We start from the raw sequence: 20,401 nt of genomic DNA, 5'->3' as shown, positions 1-20,401 counted from the left end.
AGCAAGCACCCTCTGCTGGCTCCGTGCTGGCTGCGGGGTGCAGGGTCAGGGCCGGCTCACCCACCCGGGGTCTGACCCACATCTTCTGGGGTCCGCAGGTGAAGGTTTGGCGCCTGCCCGAGAGCGGCCAGGAGCTGCCCAGCAGCGCGGGGCTGACGTTGGGGCCCGGTGGGGGCCCCGTGGACGTGCTGCAGTTCCACCCCACGGCGGACGGGGTCCTGGCCAGCGGCGCGGGGAAGCAAGTCACCGTCTGGGACGTGGGCAAGCAGCAGCCGCTGGCAGGTAGGAAATTTGGAGACGTGGGTGCCGTCGGCTGCTGGGCAGCCAGAGCTGAGCTGGCCTGGTGTTGGTGGCAGCACGCCGGCACCACCTTGGTTTGGGTTTTGAATTCAGTGGCTTTGAGTCCAGAAGAACCGGCAACTGCCTCGTGATCCCCGTGTGGCAAACACAGTCCACTTGGGGAAGGGAAACCTGCTTGCTGGGGCAGAAGGGGGTCATTTGGCAACACCAAGCTGCTCGGGTGGAAAACCAGTGGTGCCGAGGGGAGCTCCTGCTGGGAAACTGTGCCAGCCCTGCCCTCCTGCTCTGGGTGCCCAGGGCTGGGGTGGGGACGTCCTGCTTTGTCCTCCGGAGCACGGAGAGGGTGCCCAGCTCTTCAGGAGGCCCTGACCGTGCTTTCCTCCCCCAGCACTGGAACCTCACGGGGACCAGCTGCAGAGCCTGGCGTGGAAGCGAGACGGCCACCTCCTGGGCACCTCCTGCAAGGTGAGCAGCGCAGGGCGCAAGGAGGCTGCCGAGCACTGCGAGCACCTCAGCGGGCATCTCCCGTCCTCCTCCTCCTCCGTGGGGTCTTTTCTGGGCTCTGGCTGGCTGCTTGCAGAGTGCTCACTGTCCCCCACGCACCACGGTCCTGGTGGCCACGAACCCACTGAGGAGCGCCGGCTGCTTGGCTGAGCGCGGGGGCTTTGGAAAGGGGGCGACCTCTTTGTGGCTGGCTACCCTGCTCCTGGGGTGCGCACGGTGACCCCGTTTTGGGGAGAAAAGGCCCAGTCTGAGCCCGGTGAGGGGCGCTGAGCAGCGCTAGATGGCGCCTGCTGCTCGGCGCCGGGCAGGCGGTGCGCAGGGTGCGTGGAGGCTGTGGAAGGAGGCTGAGCGAGCAGAACTGAGCAGGAGAGCCTGGCTGAGCGAGCAGCTGGAGCACTGCAAAGTGTGGCACTGCAAAGAGCAGAGCTGGCTCCAGGGCACCTCCCTGCAGCATCCCACCCGTCTGGCTGCGGGGTGCCGGGCAGGGGAAGGCTCGCCACGCCGCCCTCAGGATGCTGGAGAGCGGTGGGAGGGTGGGGGCTGAGGGGTCAGCACGAGCCCTGGCTCTGCTTTGGAGGGAGAGTGGTTGTGGGGGTGTCTTGGAGCAGTTTTGGGGGTGTCGGGGCCCTGGTGAGGCCATGGGGATGTGTCTGTGCCCGCAGCATGGGGCAGGAGCCGGCACTGTGGGGAGGAGGAGGCTCGCTGCAGCCCTCTGCCTAACGTAGCCACACATCCTGCTGGCCATGGGGTCCTTAACCCCCTTCTGTTTTCTTTTTATCTCACCAGGACAAGAAGCTGCGGATTTTTGACCCCCGAGCCGGCCCGGCTGCATCCCAGGTACCGTCCTTCCCGGCTGTGCGGTGTGGGGTGCTCGGTGCCCCCCCCTACCCCAGCCCCAGCCCTGGCAGGGCTCGCAGACGCTCCAAGGGGCCCTGGTGACAACGTGGTGGCACAGAGGGGACGGGGCTGCCTCCTCCTTCGCCCTGGTGATGTTCACCACGTGGGGCCCCTGCCCTCCCACCGGGCTGGCGAGCGCTCCCGGGGGCTTTGGCACCGTCACCTTCCCCCCGAGGAGCCCTGCGGGCACGAGGGCTCCAGGGTGGCTGCGGGCTCCTGGGCTTTGTGTTGCCGTGCAGGAGCTCCTTTGGTTCCTTTGGAGCAAAAAGGCTTTTGGGAACGAGGACTTGCCAAGGGTGAGGCCGGGCAGCTGGATCCGCACAGCTCAGCAAATAACAGTGATTAGGAAATAAGGAGAGGGCTCGGGGCTCGCCGTCAGCATCAAGTTTAAGCAGCCTCTTATTAGAGGCTTCCTGTGGCTTTGGGGCTCTGGCTGCCGCCGTCCCTCCGTGCAGAAGCGGCGGGAGGCATTTGGGAGGGGAGGGGAGCAGTGGAGACCAGGGCAGGAGGGCTGCAGCAGGCTCCGCTGGTCCTCTCACCTCTCCTGCCCCCGGTGCTCGGGTTCTTGGCTCCCAAAAGGCCCGAGGGTGCTCTCTGCAGGCACAAGAGGTGCTCTGGCTCTCGAGGCAGCCGTATAAATACAGCAATAGAAGATATTTACATACACCCGGCGATTGCATATGCAGCTGAGCTGGGCTGAGGTGCTCCCCGCCCTCCGAATCGCTTCGGGAGCCTCTCAGTGTCGCGGCGAGGTGCCCCCAGCTTCACCCCGTGCCCACCCGTGGGTTGCCCACCCCCTGTTCCTCCCCCCCCAGACCTGCCGGCTTGGGGACCGGCGTTCCTGCCGAGCCGCCAGCTCCGCGGGCTCGCGCCAAGTCTCCTCGGGAGGGTGGACTCCGTCTAGCTGAGCTCTTAAAAATAACGTGTGAATGATGGTGTCTGTTCAAAGCAGGCAGCTCGCTTCCCTCCGCTGCCTGGCTGAGCCAGACCGGGGCCGGCTGCGGAGCCCCGGCCGGCGCTGGGTTTGCCAAGAGAAATCTGCACCTTCGCTGCCGGGAGGCGCAGCGCCGCAGCCCTAACCCCGGCCGGCTGAGGATTGATGAAGATGTTTAGTCTTGGAGAAGTGCTGCGCCGAAGGGGAAAACTTTAAAATGCCATAAATCCTCTGGAAGCTTGCGCAGGGCTGGCTTGGCCAAGAGGAATAACACTCCTGTGTTTTGTTTTTTTGTGTGTGCTTTTTTTTTTTTTTTTTCTCTTCCCTGTTGCTGGAGGGCCGGGTTGCTTGGAAGGGCTCCTGCTCCCCGGAGCCAGCGTGGTTATGAAACCGGGTGATGCCGGGGCCGCTGCGTGGTGCCAGCACCTCGCCAGCTCCCCTCTTTGAAGTGGCCCGGGCGGCGCGGCGGTGCAGGAGGTGAGCGATGGGCTCCAGCCAGCCCCGCTCGGAGCAGAGAGGGCTGCTCCTCCGGCTGGTTTTCTTAATTTGCCAAGCCGGCCTCATTAAACCAGTCCTTTTTTAGAGCGGGGGGAAAAGGGCGAGAGGAGCTAAAACGGGAGCCCCTGGAGCAGGATGGAGAGGTCGCTGCTGCAGGGCTGCAACGCCCCACGGTGCTCACGGGTCTCGTGGGTGCTGCGTTGGGGATCTTGGGGTGGCCAGGAGGTCGTGGTGAGGGCTCAGCCTCCAGAGCCAGGCTCGAGGCTCCTGCAGCCGTGCGTGGGGAGGGCCCGGCCCCCCCCCAGCCCCCTCGCAGCTATTTCGGGCATGTCCCAGCCGCGGGCAGCAGCGTGTGACGCAGCGAGAGCGGTGACGGAGGGCAGGGCGGCGCGAGAGCGGTGCGGCCAGGGGTTTTGCTGACCCCAGAGGGTGCCCAGACCATACCCACGGCCACCACGTCCCTTGGGAGGACGGCGGCTTCATCCTGCTGGACCCACAGCCCCTCGTCGCAGCATCTGGGCTGGAAGAGGGAGGCACAACCCCGCCGGCCCCTCTGAGCATTAGGGCTGTGCTTGCACCCACTCCCTGCTTGGCCTGGCTCCCTGGGGTCCCAAAAGTGCCCCTGGAGACACCTTGAGCCTCAAGCAGGGGCTGCTCAGCCCTACCAGGCGCTGGGGCCACCCTTTTGTTCCCACTGTGCCTCCCCGTGCTCCCCAGCCCGGCTTGAGCTGGGTGTGAGCACTGCTGTCCTTGTGAAGAGCTCCCCTGAGTCCCATCCGCTGCCTTGGCCCCGTCCCCCTCCCAAGGCCACGCTCCCCGTGCCGCAGCCTCCCACGGGCTCAGGGCTCGCTGCTGCTGTGCGCAGTTGTCTCCTTGCCTTTACCCTCTCCTTGGAGACGTGTCGCATCCTCTTCCTCCTGGCTGCAGCCCTTTTGGGGCTCAGTGCTTCTCCCCTCCTGCCTTCACCGACCCTACAACACCTGGGCACGTCCCTCCTGCCTCCGTGCGCTCCCACATCCCCCGGACAGGGCCCTGGGGGTTGCTGGGCTGCTGCAGGATACTCCAAGCTGCGGGGCCGTGGCCGAGCGTGGCCAGGGTGGGACGGGGAGGGACCGAGCTCGTTCTCACGAGAAACTTCCCCCGACAGCCTTTCGGCAGGGCCGGGGGCGAGGGAACAGCCGCACGCGCCAGGCGAGCGCACGCCCGCGCTCACGTTTTAAAGAGCTCCCTCGGAGCCCGCTGCTTGCGGGGCCGGGGCTGGGGGCAGCTGGGGACAATTTGCAGGGGGTCCCCGGGGGTTTGTCCCCGTGGGTTTATCCCTCCTGCCGTGCCTGCCACGGCGAGGGGGCACAGCTGGGTGCCTGGCGGTGCCCAGGTGGGGACGGGGGGGTGCCCACCTCTCACCGCGGCTGTCCCCCAGCCCCCTGCCATGAGCACAGCGGGGTTTGGGGCTCCGTGGCCGTGCCAGCAGGGTGATGCCGTGGCCAGCTGGACACCCAGGCTGGGCTCACCAGAGCCCAGTGTGGCACCTCTGCCCCAAATCCTGCCGGAGCGATGGCTGAGCCTTTCTGCCTTCACCCCCACCCCCCCCCCAGCAGCACGGCATCCCACGCCGGGGTCACCCCGGGGGTACCTGACTCCCAGCCTCAGCAGCAGCTTCCTCCGGGCGGGGGGAAGGTCCGCAGCATCCCACATTCCCAAGGAGACCGTGGGAAGCTTTGAAAAAGTTGGCCTAGCTCTGGGCTGCCTATTTATAGCACCGCGCGCTCGGCGCTCTCATGCTTCTGTTCCCCAGCGTAGCTGCACGGGACTGTTTATATTTCCTCTGCTCCGCTTCCCCCCTCGGCCGTCCTTCGCAGGAATGCCGCTGGTATTGCAGACATGGGGAAGTCGAGGAGGATTCGGGATGAGCATCACGAGGGACGTGGGCGCACGGGCACGCCGCTCCCTCCCGCGGGCGCGCTGGGGATGGCCGTGCCGAGGGGGCAGGCTCGGGGTCTGCCACTGCTTAATTCTGTGGGGCTGGGGCGGTTTGGGGTGCCCCCCCACCCCCAATCCTGGCTCTTTGTGGAGGTGGGAGGCTACGGAGCCTGGCGGCTGTCCCGCTGGGAGCCCGCTCGCCTTCCTGCCCTTGCTGGGCCGGCGGCATCCTCGGGAGCCTTGCGTCGGCCTCGCCAAGTAGCACAAAGGACGGGACGGAGGCTGGGGCCTCTCCTGGATGTCCCACAGCATGGGGACACTGAGGCAGCGCCGTTCCCTTCCCGCTGCCACCCCACACCCCCTCATCCTGCCCTCAGCCAACGCCAGCAGCGTGGTGGCTGCCGGAGCATCGCTGCCACCGCGTGCGGTGACTGAAGCTCCCCACGGGGAGAAGCCCCGTGCCCCTCGTCCCCTGCCAGCCCCTGGCTGCCCGCTTCAGGACAGATCTGAGGAAGGCAGCTTCTAAATGCCAAAGCCACCCTCGCTGGGGGCTCGTGGCCCCTGATCCGTGCGCTGTCCCCTCTCTCCGAGCATCCTCGGTCGGAGGAGCCGAGCTGCAGGCGTGGGGCTGGCCTGCGAGAGGCTGCTCTGCACTCCTGGCCACCTCTGGAGTAAGTGGGATTTGGCAGCAGGAGTTCACATTCTTCTGCGGGGAGGATGCGTGGTGGTTAACCCCCTCGGCTCCTCCTCGGGAAGCCTTTTCCCCTGCCCCCTGGGCCGTGGTTGCTCTCCCCACCCTTTCGCTCCCTCCCGCAGGGGGTTCGGATGCCTGCGGGCTGCCAGAGGGCAGAACCGAGGGGCTCCCCCCCTGCCCAGCCCCACGGCTCTGCCCTGAGCTCCCCAGCCCCGGCCCTCCCTGCCCTCTCCTCCCTTCCCAAGGTAAATATTCCCCGCGGAGGCAGGGATCGCCCCGGTGCGGGAGCAGTTTTCGCTTTGTCTCGGGCTCTCCTAGGCAGCCGAGGAGCCGAAATCCGCCGGCAGCTGTTACCAGCTCGCTCTGCCCCGCCGGGGCTCTGCTGCCAACAGCTGCATCCGACACGCCGGCCGAGCCTCCCCGGCCCTGCTCCCCCGCGGTGCTCGGCCACCCCGCAGCCCCCGCGTCCCGCAGCGGCCCTGGGGCCCCGCGGGGAGCAGGGCCGGGGACCCCCAGGGCACCCAGCCCGCGCCAGGAGAGGTGGGGAGAGATCCCCGGCACCCTCCCTGCGCTGCCGAGCGGCCTCGGAGGAGGGAGCACAAAATTTCTCCCCTCCCTTGGCCCGGGCTGCCTCAAACCAGCTGGGCTGAACCTGCACAAAGGGCTGGGAGAGGCCGGGCTGCCTCGGCGCTGGCGTGAGCGGGTGGTGGCGGGGGAGCTGGAGGGCCCTCCTGGGCTCCCTGCGTGCCAGCCTGGAGCTGGAGGTGTCCTCCAGCCTCCGCCGAGCCTGCCAGGAGGACGAGCAGCTCAGCGGGGACACGGAGGGGCTGCCAGCATCACCTGGGCTCAAAGCATTGGGTTCTCGCCCGGTTCAGGGAGCCCCAGGGACCCGCAGCTCCCCCGGCTCCAGCTGACCGAAGCATCCTGATGGGGGTCCTGGGGGTCCTGGGGATGCCCCCCCGGGACCCGGAGCCGCTAGGTGGAGCGGCTCCCGCTCACCTCTGGCAACATCTGCACAGCCTGGTGTCTGAGCCACCTCCGAAACCGGAGCGCCCCGGCCCCAGCCTCCCTGCATATTTGCTGACATACGTACTGCTCAGCCCGGGATGGAACTAATGCAGAAAACATGTTTCCCCGCTGCAGCGTGCGCAACGTGGGCTGGGAGCGGCGAGGCCCCGCCAGGGCGCCGAGCTGGGCCCGTGCGAGGGTCCCGGCACCGTCTGCGCCCCGCAGCAATCCCGAGCCGTGCCCCCGGGTGCTCGGCCCCGTCCCACCCAGCCGGGGACCGGCCGCGCATCCCCGGCACCGGCCGCGCACGGGAGCCCGCGGAGCCGGCGCGCGCGGCTATCGAATCTCCAGCTGTGGAGTTTTGGCTGCCGCGGCCGCGGGGCTCAGGTGCAGAAGCCATCTCCCCGCTGATGATCTGGGCTGGCCGGGGTTGGGCTTCCAGCTCTCCTGGCCCCAGCTCCCGGGGTTTCCTTCCCTGCTCGGCTCCGATCCTGGCTCCTGTACGCCAGGCGGGTGGTGGGGCCCCGGGAGGGCTGGCAGCCCCCAGGCTGCCTCCCTGCAGCCCCACTTTGGGCCTCTCCTTGTCCCCACGGCGGTGACACAGCCCTGCTCTGCAAGGGGGACGTGCCACGGGCCCCAGGAGCGGGATGGGGCCGGAGGGGTGCCGGTGCTGGGGCTGTGCGTGATGCAGTGGGATGGAGCCAGCAGGAAAGGGGCACTGGGTCAGGGGTTTGTCAGGGGCCTCCCGTCCCCGCTGGAGAGTGCCAGTGTGTTAGATGTGGGGAATGGGCCCCCCCTGCCCCACATCCTGCCCCACATCCTGCCCCACATCCTGCCGCCGCTGCCGGGCTCGGCTTGGCCAGCGCAGTGCCTTCCCCGCGCGTCGTGCTGGCTGGCTTTGCGCCCTGTTTGTGCTGGCAAGGCGGCCGCGTGCCGGCGCCAGGCAGCGGACGCGCTTGGCACCACCAGCACCTTCTCCAGCCCTGGCCGCAGGCCCCGGGCGGCTTGTGCAGAGAGCAGGCGTCCCGCTGGGACCGGGGGCAGCAGCTCCCGACGAGGCTTCTCCAGGGGGCAGGAGAACCCCGATGGCACCGGGTCCCGCGGGCCCCTCTGCGCCGCACGGGGAGCGCTCGGAGGGGCCGGATGCGCTGCGCTGGGCTCGGCTCCTCTTTTCCATGACAGCTCTGGAATGGTTAGCGGTTGGGCTGGCTTCTTGGCGCTCGGTAAAACGAGAACGAGGAGGCTCCAGCGCCTCCTGCGTTGCGGGGCGAGAGCTGGCTGCCGGGCCCTGCTGGGATGCCGGGAACCGCAGGGCCCATCTGGGGGCCACATGGGAGCCGGCCCGCAGTAACTCTTCCCTTCCCGTCCTCGGCACAGCAGCGCTGGGGCCTGGGGGTGGGACGGGGCTGGGGATGGTGCCGGGGAGGGCAGGATGAGGCACAGGCCTGCCGGGGGGGTCCCGGCCCTGCAGGGAGAGGAGGAGGAGGTGTGGGGAGCGCTGCCGGGCTCAGTTTGCCATCGGTGTCTCGGTAGCCTCTGGACACCCGTGAGGCACCTGCCTCCTGCAGCCGGGATTTGGCACAGATCGAGAGCCCGGGGAAGCATCCGGGGAAGTAAGTGCCTCTCCCTCCCTGGCCACGGCTGGTGTCAAATATCTTCTGGTGCCTGCCAGCATGGAGCAGCTTCTGGGTGCTCTGGCCCCCCCGAACCCCCACGCTTGCCATAGGGAGAGCCCGGGCGGTGCTGGGGGACCCGGGATCTTTGCCATCACGCTCACGTTACCCGCTGCCACCCCCCGCTCATCCCAGCCACCACACCAGCACCTCCGAGGCCACCTCGCCGGCTGGGGACTCGGGACGGTCACCGCTTGGGGGCTGCCCCCACCCCGCTGGCACCGTGGGCACCTCTCGGTGGGGACCTGGAGCCAGCGCTCGGCCCCGGGGCTGGTCACGGCCGTGCTGTAGCCGCACGTGAAGCCGCACGGCGTGGGAGGTGGGAATGCTGACGGCCGTGTCTCCTGTGCCTTGCAGAGCGTCCCAGGACACGAGAACAACAAGGACTCCCGGCTGCTCTGGATGGGCGCCAGCGATTGCCTCATCTCCGTGGGGTTCAGCCAGGTACGGTCCTCGCTGCCTGGGATTTCCCACCCCGTGCCAGGGCCGCGGCGCGGCGTCCCCACGCGTCTCCTGGGCGCCAGCCCGGGCTCCTGCCTGGCACGGCGATCGCAAAGCGAGGGCACCCCCAGCTGCTTTGCGGGCTGCCGGGAGAGGACGTGGGGACGGCCACGCAGCCACCGATGCCGCGTCTTTGTCCCTGCAGATGCGCGAGCGGGAGGTGAAGCTGTGGGACACGCGCAAGTTCAGCGGCGCGACCTTCACCTTGACACTGGACACCTCGCCCGGGTAGGGACAGGGACTCGCCACGGGGAGGTTGAGGAGGGATGTGGGGCAGCGTGGCAGTGCCAGGGTGGGGACGTGCCCTGCTGTGGCCACCGCCACCCCCCTGTGCTCAGGGACACGCAGTGAACACGGCGGGAGGGCAGGACCTGGCAGGGAGCTCCTGGCATCGGCAGCGCTTGGACACAAAGCCAAGGACAAGCCCGGGGACGATGTGGCTGCGTCCTTGGCACCACGCTGGTGGGGAGGGCGGGAGGTGGCAGTGCTGGGGACAGCGTGTCCGTGTCCCCAGCAGCGCCGGGCTTGGGGGGGGAGCTCCGTGCTGCTGTGAGGGGTGATGGCAGCGCTGGCCACAGCACAAGGCAGTGTTTGGGGTGGCCGCGGCCGGGCGGGCGCGTGCTCCGGGCAGCACACGTTGCTTGGGAACGGGGCTGGGCCCCCGGCACGATGCTGCGGGCGAGTGAGTCCCTTTGGCACAGCTCGGCCCCGACCCTGGCTCGCAGCAGGGCTCCGCGCTTTGTGCGGCGCTGAGGCTGCCCCGGGCAGACGGGGGCTGGCTGGCGGCGGAGCTTTGCTCGTGGGGCGTCCTTTTGGGCAACGGAACAGCAGGTTTTTTGTGGCCGTGAGGGGTCAGCGCCTCTTTTCAAGGCTCGGTGAGGATGTCTCCTGTCTGCCTGGCACCACCGAGGCTGCGGAGGTGACAAACGCTCCGGTTAGGGCCGGCCTCACCTCTCCCACGCCGCCCCCGTGAGCTGGCCCAGGGTCACGGTGCGGGCAGGGAAATGGGGGCCACACAGAGAGGCAGGAGGAGGAGGAGGCACTGCCTTCATCCCGCCAGGGTAATGAGGGTTTGGGACAGGGGCTTTCGGGGCTGTGCTGGAAGCCTCTGCCTGTCCCAGAGCTGCTGGCAGGGCAGCAGGACACCGGGACCCTCACCGCACGCCGGGCTGGCTCCGTCACATGCGGCAGGGACACCGGGACCCTCGCCACACACCAAGCTGGCTGCGGCACGTGCCGGGCTGACGGAGCTGGCTGGGTGGTCGGGAGCCTCCGGGTGCCGATACGTGGCCTCTGGCAAGGAGCTGAGTGAGCTGTGACAGCAGGGCTGGCCCCTGGCTGCCCCGCAGCATCCCCGCGCGAGGTGTCAGCCCCGAGCCGGCGCTGACGGCAGCTGGGACCGGCAGGAGGGGAGAGGAACGGCCGCCGGCGCTGCGGGGAGGTGCTGGCACGTCCCCACGAGGACGGGCAGCTCAGCACGGTGAGCGGGGGAGCAGCAGGAGGAGGGAGGCACAGCAGGAGGCTCGGGGAGCATCCCTCGCCCTCCTGCGAGCTCCCGGGGCTTGCAGCTCGCCCGCTCCCCAGCTGTGCCAGGACAACAGGCAAAGCAGTAGCAGGGGTGCTGTGCCCAACCTCTCCTTGCCGTGCCCCAGGGAGAGCGAGGTCGCTGCTGGGAGAAGCACCCTGGTGCTGGCAGGGTGCTGCTGGGCTGCGGCAGCCTCCCCGGGCACCAGGAGTGTCCAGAGCGAACGCCCTCGAGGGGAGCCAGGGCGCACAACACGCCGCCAAAGGGGCTGCTTTGGGATCCTTCCTCCAGAACCCACCCCGCTGCGCCTTTCCAGGAACCACCCCAATCCCTGCCGCTCCTCATCCCCCGCGCGCGTGGGCCTCCGTGCCGGCGCTCAGCCGGGGCGAGCCCGCCCGGCTAAATTGGATCCAGACGCGAGGCCGCGCGCAGCCCCGTTTGCTCAGGCCGGGGTTATTTTGGCTGCCGGCTTTATCGGCCGCCAGGAATGCGGCTGGCAGGCTCTGCCGTGCGGCGTGTCAGGCCGGGGCTTCGCGAGGTTGTGGCTGCGCCGCGAGGGGAGCTGATAAGGCGGAGGAGGAGAGGGGCCGCGGGGCGCCCCGGGGGCGAGCGGGGCCCCTGCTCCGGGGAGCCGGGGAGGAGAGGGAGGTGCTCTTTTTAGCGAGCCGCGCTGGGGCTGAGCACTGGCAGCCGCCTTTCCAGCCCTCTCCCCACCTCTCCCCGCCTGTAAATCTCGTGGAGATGACAAACCGCGGAGGGGGATTTGGGCTCGCTCCCAGCAGACGTGCCGAGCGCGAGCCGCGTTCTCCCTGCGGCGCAACCGCCCGGCACGGCACGGCAGGGTGCAGGATGGGGAGGTGAGGGTTTGGGGGTCACAGGGGTCCCCCCAGGAGGCAGAGCTTGCACAGGGGAGCTGCACGCTTGGTTCAGGACCAACAGACCCCAAATGGCACGGCACCCGGCCCCGCCAGCACCGGCACCCATGGGTGGGGGCCGTGCTCAAGGGGCTGGGCACTGCGCCGGTGCTGGCCGTGGGTGCTGGTTGCAGGGCACGGGCCACCGAGCGCCGGCTGTGGCAGGAGGGGTGCCAGGCTGGCACGGCGGCCGCGGCCACGAGCTGTGCACGGGCAGCCCGGCGCAGCAGCAGCTCGTTTAGGGTTTTTGAGGAAGCAATCAGTGGGCGGGCAGGAAGCTCATACCATTCATTACTGACGCCGGGCCGGCAGGAAGGGGAGCGCGTGCCCCGCCGTGCCCCGCCGCGGGGGCCCCTTGCCTGCTGAGCCAGCCCCACACATCCCTGGGCACCCCAAAATGGGGCAGGAGCATGGCCCGAGGTGGGGCAGGGGGGGACAGCCCCCATGTGCCCAGCCCCGATGTCCTGCAGTGCCTATAGTCACCACGGCCCCACAGACGGCTGCGTCCCTGCACAGCATCCCCAGGGGCGAGGGTAGGAAGGGAATCACTGCCCTCATTCACCCCGCTTTCTCCTCCATGTCATAGAGTCAATCTGGGGACTTTCTCATCCCAAACCCCGAGCAGGTGAGGACTCTGTGACCACATAAACCTTGTTCTGAAAGCACAGGGCAGCAGCCGGGCAGACAGCAGCACGTGGCACGGCCCAGCTTAGCCACTTGTGCTGGATATGTCCCCGGGTGTCCTGCTCATTCTGGGCTGGGGGCACTCCTGGCCCTCCTCCCCAGTCCCTGCCCGGGGGCTGAGTCCCCAGCGGTGCCCAGGGGAGGCGGTGGCAGGAGCCACGGGTGGCCCCGGCCCCTCTCCGCGCCGCCGTCCTCACGTGCCGCCTTTTGCCTTTTTGCTTGCCCGTCGCTGCCTTTGAATCAGGTTTTGTCTCCCCTCCGGCCCCCTTTAATTGGATCAAGGAGCAGCAGGAAGGGGCCTCAATAGGTTATTGTTGCCCTAAATTGTAACCAGCACCGCTGGGGTTGGGTTACGGGCTCAGACTCGGGGTCAGCGGCCAGACCCCGCTGCCGCACGCCCGCAGCCCCGGGCCGGTGCCGCCTCGGTGCCGGGGCTGCCGAGAACAGTGGCTCCCTTGTTGTGCCACCCAAACCTTCCCCTGCAGAGCCGGCAGCCTCCAGCCCCTGCCACAACCCTCTCGGGGCTGGGCCGAGGTGACCGGGTCTTACAAAGTGTCCCAAAAAGTCCCGAAATGCCGGGAGAGCTGGGGAAGAGCTTTTTGGAGGGCTGAGCGCTGGGGCCCGGTGGGGCCGGCCGGGTTTGTGCTGCCTTTCGCAGTGCAAAGTCCAGCAGGGAGGTGCCCGTGGCGTGTTTGCTTGGGTTTAGCACTGCTTGGGTTGGGATTCGGAGGGCCCCGGGTGGTTCCCCGCGGGGACGCTGACCCGGGCTGCGCTCTGTGCTCATCGTCCTTCCCTTCTCCAGCTCCTGGGGCTGGGCCCTGGCTGCTGCGAGCCCCTGGTGCTCCCCGCGGGGTGGGACACGGCTCTGCACAGCCTGCAAGTGGCCAGGGCTGGAGCACGAGCCCTTCCCGAGCCCTTCCCGACGGCGTTGCTCACCCGGCCACGAGGCTCCAGCTCTCGTGCACGCTGAGCCACGCGCCTCCACCAGCCCGCTGTCCCCTGTCCCCATTTATTGGCTTTTATGGGACTTCTGCAGCAGGTTCTGCTGTGTTCCCCATGCCCTGAGCCCAGCGGGGCTCCCCTGTGAGATGCGGCTCGTCCCAGGGGTGCACCCATGCCACTTGGGGTTACTTTTACCCCAAATCCCCGTGCTGGCAGAGCCAGCACCACCATCTCCCATCCCAGTCTGGCCTTGAAGCCACGAATGCTGGCTATTTCTGGGACTCAGCAGCCATTTTCTATGATTTTGGGTAGCACGGACATTTCGGGGGGTCTCCAACAGCTTCCACCCCAGGGGCAAGGCCTTGGCGGCAGAGCCCTGAGCGGGACAGGTCCCCGTCCCCATCCCCGTGCCACAGCCATCCCTGGAGAGCCCTGCCCTCACCCCCTCTGCCCCCAGGCCCGTGCTGCTCTGCAAGAAAAGGGCTTTTCCCTCTGCTCCAGCCAGCCCCTGGCTGCTGCCACGAGACGCAAGGAAGGACAGAAGCCACCTGACCAGGTGCCAGCCCCGGCGGGGACCGTCCCCGCGCGGCAGTGGGGACAGACGCTTCCCCGTGGCCGCATGAAGGGGTTAAGCAAAGCCAGGGTGCCTGCCCAGCCCCGCAGCCTGCCCCGCTAATTGCACCGTGTAAAAATAGCCCAGTGCCTGCGCGGCCGCTCCAGCGGGAAGGCGGCGAGCAGCCTAATTGCCGAAATCGCTCCCAGATGGGCCACAGCCTCGTCCCGGGCCTCGCGCTGGCCCGCAGCCGCCTCCGCGGGCGACCAGCGCTCCCCAGCCCTGGCCCCGTCAGCTTTCCAGGAAGCCAGCAAGATTTCTGCCTTTCCACAAGCTCTTCCTGGCAGCAAATGCTCTGCAGCAGCGCGGGGGGGGGGGCTGCGGGACACTTGCACGCACGCCCCGGATCCCCGTGGGCATCCTTCACCCTGGGGTAAGGGGACGGGGACCCGGCACCCCCTTCGTGGCCCTACAAAGGCTGCGTGTCCTGCTGCAGCTCTGCTCCAGCCATGGGGACATTGGGGACCCGGCGCGGGCTCCCTGGGCTGCTCGGGTGCTGGGGACACCGGGACTTGCCCCTGTGCAGCTCGCGGTGCTCTTCACTGGGCCCCCGTCCTGCTGGTGGCTTCTGCCCAGGGCTCTCGGTTAGCCGAGAACAGCGAGAGGGATTTTTTTGGTTTCATTTCAGGGGGTTTTGCAATCCTTCCCCTGCGCTGATTCAGCTCAGAGGAATTAGCAGCGCCGCACAATGCGCCGCGCTCATCTGCTCCTGGGGCTGCGGTGGAGCTGGCAGTGGCCAGGGGGACTTTTGTGCTGGGGCTAGGGAAGCCGTGAGGGCTTGGGGGGGAGCTGCGAGGACACTTTTTGGGTGCCACAGAGCTCCCGCAGAGCCACACGGGTGCAGATGTGGGCGCTGGGTATCACAGCGGGTCCAAGCACTGCGCTGTGCCAAGCTGCGCCGAGCCCCGAGCCTGGCAAACCTTGAGCAAGTGGGAAAAGTCCCTTCCTTGGGAGAGGGGCACATCGTGAAGCCAGGGAGGAGCAAAACAGCAGCTCCGGTGGGAGCGTGACCCTTGGAAGGGGATGTGGCTGTGCCAGTGCTTGGATGTGGGAGAGGGATTTGTGCTCCCTCCCCGCCCTCTCCAGCCTGGGCGGTGAAGGATGGGGCTGCCTGAAAGCGGGGAGGGGATTTTTCAGCGAAGTCCTGGAGCTGTAGGAATACAGGGAGGGAAAAGGAAGGGGCCAGGAGGGAAGAGGCGTGATGGCTCCTTGCGTGATGGTGCCGGGGCTGAGCCCGTCCCTGCGCCCGTCCCGGCTCGGGGGCTGCGGCAGCGACCATCCGGAGGCACCCGGCACGGGGCTTGCGCTCCGCCGGGGAGTTTTCTGCTCTCCTCCTCCTCGCAGGGCTGGAAAATATACAAAGCTCGCAGTGAAAATATTTACACAGCAGCAATTTTCAGAGGAATTTGGGATGTTAATTTGAAAAATCTGTGGGGAGAGAACCACAATGGGCCCTTTGAGCGGGCGAGCGTGGCCCTCGCGCCTGCCCGCCCGCGCCGGAGAGGGGCCCCCGCTGCCACTGCGCCGGCCCTAATGGGAGCCAGCCCTGCCGGAAACCCACCTGGGAGCCGGGGGGGCCGCGCCAGACAGCCCCCGCTGCCGCCCCGTGCCCCTAATTGCATCCAGAGCACGCACGGGACCGGGTCAGGGCCACATCCTGCAGCAGCGCGGTGCGCCCGGGGGTCCCGGTAGGCTGGGAGGGGGCTGCAGGGCGCTCACCTGAGCCGCCAGCCCGGGGAGGCAGCAGCCCCCTTGGGTCGTGTCCCCTCTGTAACCCTTTGGGCAGCCGGCCCGCCGCAGCTCCGCTCGCTGCGGTGGTGGCGGCGCTTCAGCCCGCTTTGCTCATTTTCTCCAAATAAAACATACCTCCGCGGGCAGGGACCCAACCTGGAAAATTCCAGCCCGAAAGATAAAGGATTGGAAAACGATTAAAACCAGAGGTTGGAGCAGAAAGCACTTGGCAGCGGCAACCTGCCTCGCGTCGGCCCCGAGCCCCCCCCGCCGCAGCCAGCGCACGAACACGGCTGTTGGAGGGGCCGGGGGGCTCGCACCCAGGAGGGGGGGCCCAGCACGGGCTGCCTGAGGCTCGGCGTGGTGGCAGCCCCCGGTGCGAGGGGACAGTGGCCCTGCTGCGGGCTGAGCAGCTGCATGGCTGCGGATGAAGGCTCGGGCACGGCGCGGTGCCAGATGCAGGGCAGAGCCCCGGGCAGCCCCTTGGCGTGAGGCTGGCGTGGAGAGGAGGAGGAGGAGGAGGAGGAGGAGGAGGAGGAGGAGGAGGGTGACGTCAGGAGGTTATCGAGGTTGAGCCACGCTGTTTGTCCGACGCCCCGCGGCCGTCTGGCAGCCGGGGCAGGATGAAGTCAGGCTGGATGATGCGCAGGGCAGGGTCTCATTTGAAACTCGTGGCCTCTGTTTTGCTGGCAGCTCGCGCTGGGGGGGCAGCTTCACAGGGCTGAAACCTCCAAAAAACTGCCCCGACTCATCCAGTGCCAACAGCAACGGGGAGCACGCGGCCGACCTGTCCCCCCCTCTGCAGGGGACACGGGCACTGCCACCAGCGGGGTCTGCCCGAGGGTCCCAGGGGAGCTGGGCTGTGCCGCCCTTGGGAGGGGTCCCACAGCTCCCAAGACTGCAAACACCGTGCACGATTCCTTGTTGTTATTATTTTATTTTAATTTTTTTTTTTTTTACAAAAAAAGACACCCTTCTGGTCTGCCTTACAAAACAGATGTACACAAACCTGTACTAGAAAAAAAAAAAAAAAAAAAAGAGTTTTCCCAGAAGAAATGGGAAATAACCGTGTATAAATATTCTCTCCGAGTTCTTAAAGCTTCGATTCCCGGTTCGCCTGCTCGGCGCTTCCTTTGGCGCGCGGCCCGGGGGTCCCGAGGGTCCCAGCACCTCGGCCGGGCCGCGCCGCTCACATCAGCTTCCAGGGAGTTGAGAGCCACGGGCCGTGCTCCACTAAAGGGCCCTTGTTGCCAGCACGTTGATGCCCCTTAGCTAAGTCACCGCTGACTTTCTTTTTAGCGCTAGCTAAAAAAAAAAAAACATTAAAAAGGCCAACCCAAACCCCAAATTAAAAACGAAAACCCCTCTCTTTCGCTACCCACGTTCTACGTAGAGTCACAGAAGTCAAGGCACTTAGTCATGCGCCGAGCGGTAAAATTAGTGTCTACTCCCTAAGTGTGTAAGCCTCTCAGAAATTGCACGTTACGGGTTTGGGCTCTGTGCCTTCCTTCAGTTAACTCCTCGCTGTTCCTCGGCCCGGAGGAACGGGGCCGGGTGCCGCCGCTGGCCACGCGGGGCTCCCCCGGCCCGGCTGCCCGTGCCGCCTGGCTCAGAAGTAGGAGGGCTTGAGCGCGGTGGTGTTGTTGTTGCTGGGGTAGTGCGCCTGCATGAGCGGGACCTCACACTCGGAGCCGCCCGAGAGCATCGCGGGCTCCGGCCCCTTGCGGCTGTGGGTGCTCAGGTCCCCGTTGTCCAGGCAGGCTTTCACGCCTTCCAGCTCCAGCGGCCCGGCGTCCACCCCGCCGCCCGCGTGCGCCTTCGCCCGGCGGTGCCGGCGGTAGTACGTGACCGCCGTCACCACCACCACCAGCAGCAGCACGGCGGCCAGCGCGGGGACGATCATCAGGGTGAGGTTGTTGTCCTTGCCCTGGGTGACGGGCGAGTGCTGCTGGTGGGTCATCTGCAAGGTGTGCGCCTCGACGCAGAACTCGTCCTTGGAGACCTTCTCCCCCAGCGGCCCGACGCAGACGCGGTAGGTGCAGTTGGGCCTCAGCGCCCGCACCGTGTACTCGGCGAGCGAGGCCGGTAAGCGGAGCATCACGGGCCGCTTGTCCGGCCCGGAGAGGTTTCGGTAGCTCAGCCGGATGCCCTTCAGCTGCGCTTTGGACTGGACGTAGTTCTGCAAGTCCACCTTCAGGGACGTGCTGCTCACCTGCGTGATGCTGATCCGCCGGCTCGGCGTCGGCGCCTGGGTGGCCGGGGACGGCGTCGTCCCCCTCGCCTCCTCCTCCTCCTCGCAGTACGCCCCAGCGAAGCCCTGCGGGCACAGGCACTGCAGGTGGCTGCGCGCGTCCAGCTGGCAGGTGCCGCCGTTCAGGCACGTGCGCGGGGGGCAGATCTGCGGCGGGGGGCTGCTGGGGGCCGGGGGGACGCTGAAGGACACGGGCGCGGAGCTGCCGGGGGAGGCTCTGGCCTGCGGGGTGGGAGCGGCGGTGCTGGGCACCGGCGGGGGGCGGCTGCTGGTGGGGAGAGGCGCGGGGGGCCGCAGCGTGGTGGTGCGCGGCGTGGTGGTGGTGGTGGTGGTCGTGGTGGTGGTGGTGGGGCAGCCGAAGTCGGCGTACTGCAGGTGGTGGAGGAGCTTGCCGGAGTTTTTGGGGGGGAAGTGGCAGCGCGTCTCCTCGGGCCGCCGGAGGACCACGCTGCTGGCGTTCACCCACTGCACGAGCCAGCTCATCTGGCAGATGCAGTTGAAGGGGTTGCCGGCGGCCGTCACGGCCCGCAGCCTGGGGAAAAAGCCGGAGAAGTCCCGAGGGATGGTGTTGATGTTGAGGTTGCTGATGTCCAGCTCCTGGAGGTTGTGAAGGCTCTGGAAGTCCTCTGCCGGCAGCTGGGAGATCTGGGCATTGCCGGCCAGGCTGAGCTTGGTGAGGCTCCCCAGGCGCCGCAGCACGGCCGGGACGCGCTCCAGCAGGTTGTTGGAGACGTCCAGCTCGTGGAGGTTGTTCTGGGTCTGGAAGAGCTCCTCGTCCAAGCTCGTCAGGCCCAGCCCCGCGATCTTCAGCGACTCGATGTTGACGGCGTGGAAGGCCCCGGGTGCAATAGCGGGGATCTTGTTCCAGCTGATGTCCAGCAGCAGGAGGTTGGGCAGGTCGAGGGGGGGCACTGCCCAGAGCTGGTTGTTCTGCAGCTTCAGCTCCAGCAGGTTCTCCAGCGTGTCGAAGGCGGCGGCGTGGATGTGCTGGATCCTGTTCCTCTGCAGGTAGAGCCGCTCCAGCAGCCGCAGCCCGTGGAAGGTCTCGTTGGTGATCTCCTGCAGCTGGTTGGAGGACAGGTCCAAGTTGACAAGCTCCGTTAGGGGCTGGAAGATGTTCTTCTGGATGCTGGCGATCTTGTTTTGCGAGAGGTCCAGGAGCTGAAGGGCGGGCAGCCCCGCGAAGCTGTCCTCGCTGAGCATCGTGATGCCATTCTCAAAGACGTACAGGGAGAGGGTGTTGGGGGGCAGCCCCCGGGGCACGGTGTGGCCCCGTCTGGCCGCGCACAGGATGGTTTTGGGGTCCTGGCACTGGCAGCCAGCGGGACATGCCCGCGCCAGCTCCCCGGGGACCAAGAGCAGCAGCGTGCAAAGGACCAGCTGGTTCATGGTGTCAGCTCTGCGGGAGAGAGAGGTTTGCATGAGGATACGTGGAGCAAGCAGCGCCGCGAGCGCGGCTTCACACGCGAAACACCCGGCTGGTTTGGCAGTGCTGAGGGAGGGGCTCACTCCACACAGCTCCTGGGCCCCCGACCTGGCTCCTGGTGGGACAGGGACAGCCAGGCTTGGGCACGCTGCTGTCCCCACCGCTGTCCCCACCATCCCAGCACGGCCCCACAGCCTCCCAGCCCCCGGCTGCCCACGCAGGAGGAACCAAGTGGCCGTGCCACCAGCCCCTCGGCATCTCACCATCCCCTCCTGCCCTGCCCGGGACACTCCAGCCCCAAAGGGACCATGGAAGAGCCCAAAAACCCCCTCTGCGGTCACATCTCCCCGCCACTGCTCCTGCCCGGGGCGTGAAGCAGCACACGAGCTGCCCACCCCAGCCAAATCCTCTCCCTTTCCCCCGGCCCCCCGGATTTAGGGCCGTCGGCGTCCACGCACCCCCAGCTCCTCCGTGCATGGTGTCCCGGCTCCGGCTCGAGGGGCTGCATCCCGCGGGGCGAGGCGGAGGGGAAAGGGCCCCTCCTTCCCCCCGGCTCCTCTCGGCAGGGTGCAAACCAAACATGTGGGATGCGCCGCCTCCATCCCAGGACGCACCCGGCTCGGCCTCCGCCAGCGAAGGGGGTGGGAGCGCGCCCGCTTCCCGCACGCCGAGCAGGACTTAACCCTTTGCTTGTGCCGCACGGAGCTGCGCCCACGGGCAAAACCCACCCCCCGGGACCCCTGCCCACGCTGTTGGTTTGCCCCCAAAATCACTGCAAGGTTCCGCTTTTTGGGGTGGGCACGTGGCCCCCAGCGCCAGGGCGAAGTGTAGGGCAGGGTTTGGGGTTTTGGGGAGGGGGGGTGAGTGCTTTGAGGGATTCAGATGGCTGCGCCGTCTCCAGCGCTTGGAACTGGAGCTGGTGGTGGCACCCCGAGGTGGCCTGGGCTAACGAAATGCTGCCAGGGCAAGGCTGTGGGGCCGAAGGAACTGGCTGCCCCAGACCCATCGGGGAGGCTCAGGGTGCCGGGGATGTGGCCACGGGTGGCAGGAGGGCATCACAAAGCTGGCGAGGTGCTGGGAGCGGTGCAGAGCCACAAAATGCCCGCTGATGGGTGCTGCCAGCCCCCTCCAGCCCCTGCGTGCCGCATCGTATCTGCATGGGGAAGCAGGGAGAGGACAGCGCTGTGACCTTGGCTCTGGTCCCCTCGGCAGAGCAGAGCCCTCAGGAGGACAGGAGCCCCTGCCCGGTGCCGTTCTGCTGCTCGGAGGGCAGCGGGGCCACATCCCCGGGCTGCAGAGGGGGGCACGGGGCCAGGCGGTGACCCCTCGGCGGGCTCAGCCCCTGGCAGGCCTCCAGCCCTCTCATCTCCCAAATCCCTGGCTGCA

At 67.6% G+C, this 20,401-nt stretch overlaps 2 protein-coding genes across 2 annotated transcripts in view; one reads left to right on the top strand and one right to left on the bottom strand.

The window, feature by feature from the left end:
• The window catches only part of CORO7 (coronin 7), a 36,587-nt gene that overhangs the window by 4,165 nt on the left and 12,021 nt on the right, over positions 1-20,401 (top strand). Inside the window, exons 5-9 of the mRNA XM_032197551.1 lie at positions 99-282; positions 689-765; positions 1,591-1,641; positions 8,786-8,872; positions 9,075-9,157. Of these exons, the coding sequence (XP_032053442.1) occupies positions 99-282; positions 689-765; positions 1,591-1,641; positions 8,786-8,872; positions 9,075-9,157 (482 nt within the window). The remainder of the gene's footprint in view (positions 1-98; positions 283-688; positions 766-1,590; positions 1,642-8,785; positions 8,873-9,074; positions 9,158-20,401) is intronic.
• Positions 16,315-19,617, bottom strand: VASN (vasorin). Its single transcript, XM_032197552.1, is given in 4 exon segments — positions 16,315-18,988; positions 19,474-19,508; positions 19,511-19,564; positions 19,567-19,617. Coding segments are annotated over 4 exon segments (2,181 nt in total). The 3' UTR covers positions 16,315-16,947.

Source organism: Aythya fuligula, chromosome 15 (assembly GCF_009819795.1).
Source record: "Aythya fuligula isolate bAytFul2 chromosome 15, bAytFul2.pri, whole genome shotgun sequence".
In the NCBI taxonomy this organism is placed as follows: Eukaryota; Metazoa; Chordata; class Aves; order Anseriformes; family Anatidae; genus Aythya; species Aythya fuligula.
The sequence above is the reverse complement of the archived record's forward strand: the minus strand, read 5'-3'. Positions and strand labels throughout refer to the sequence as shown.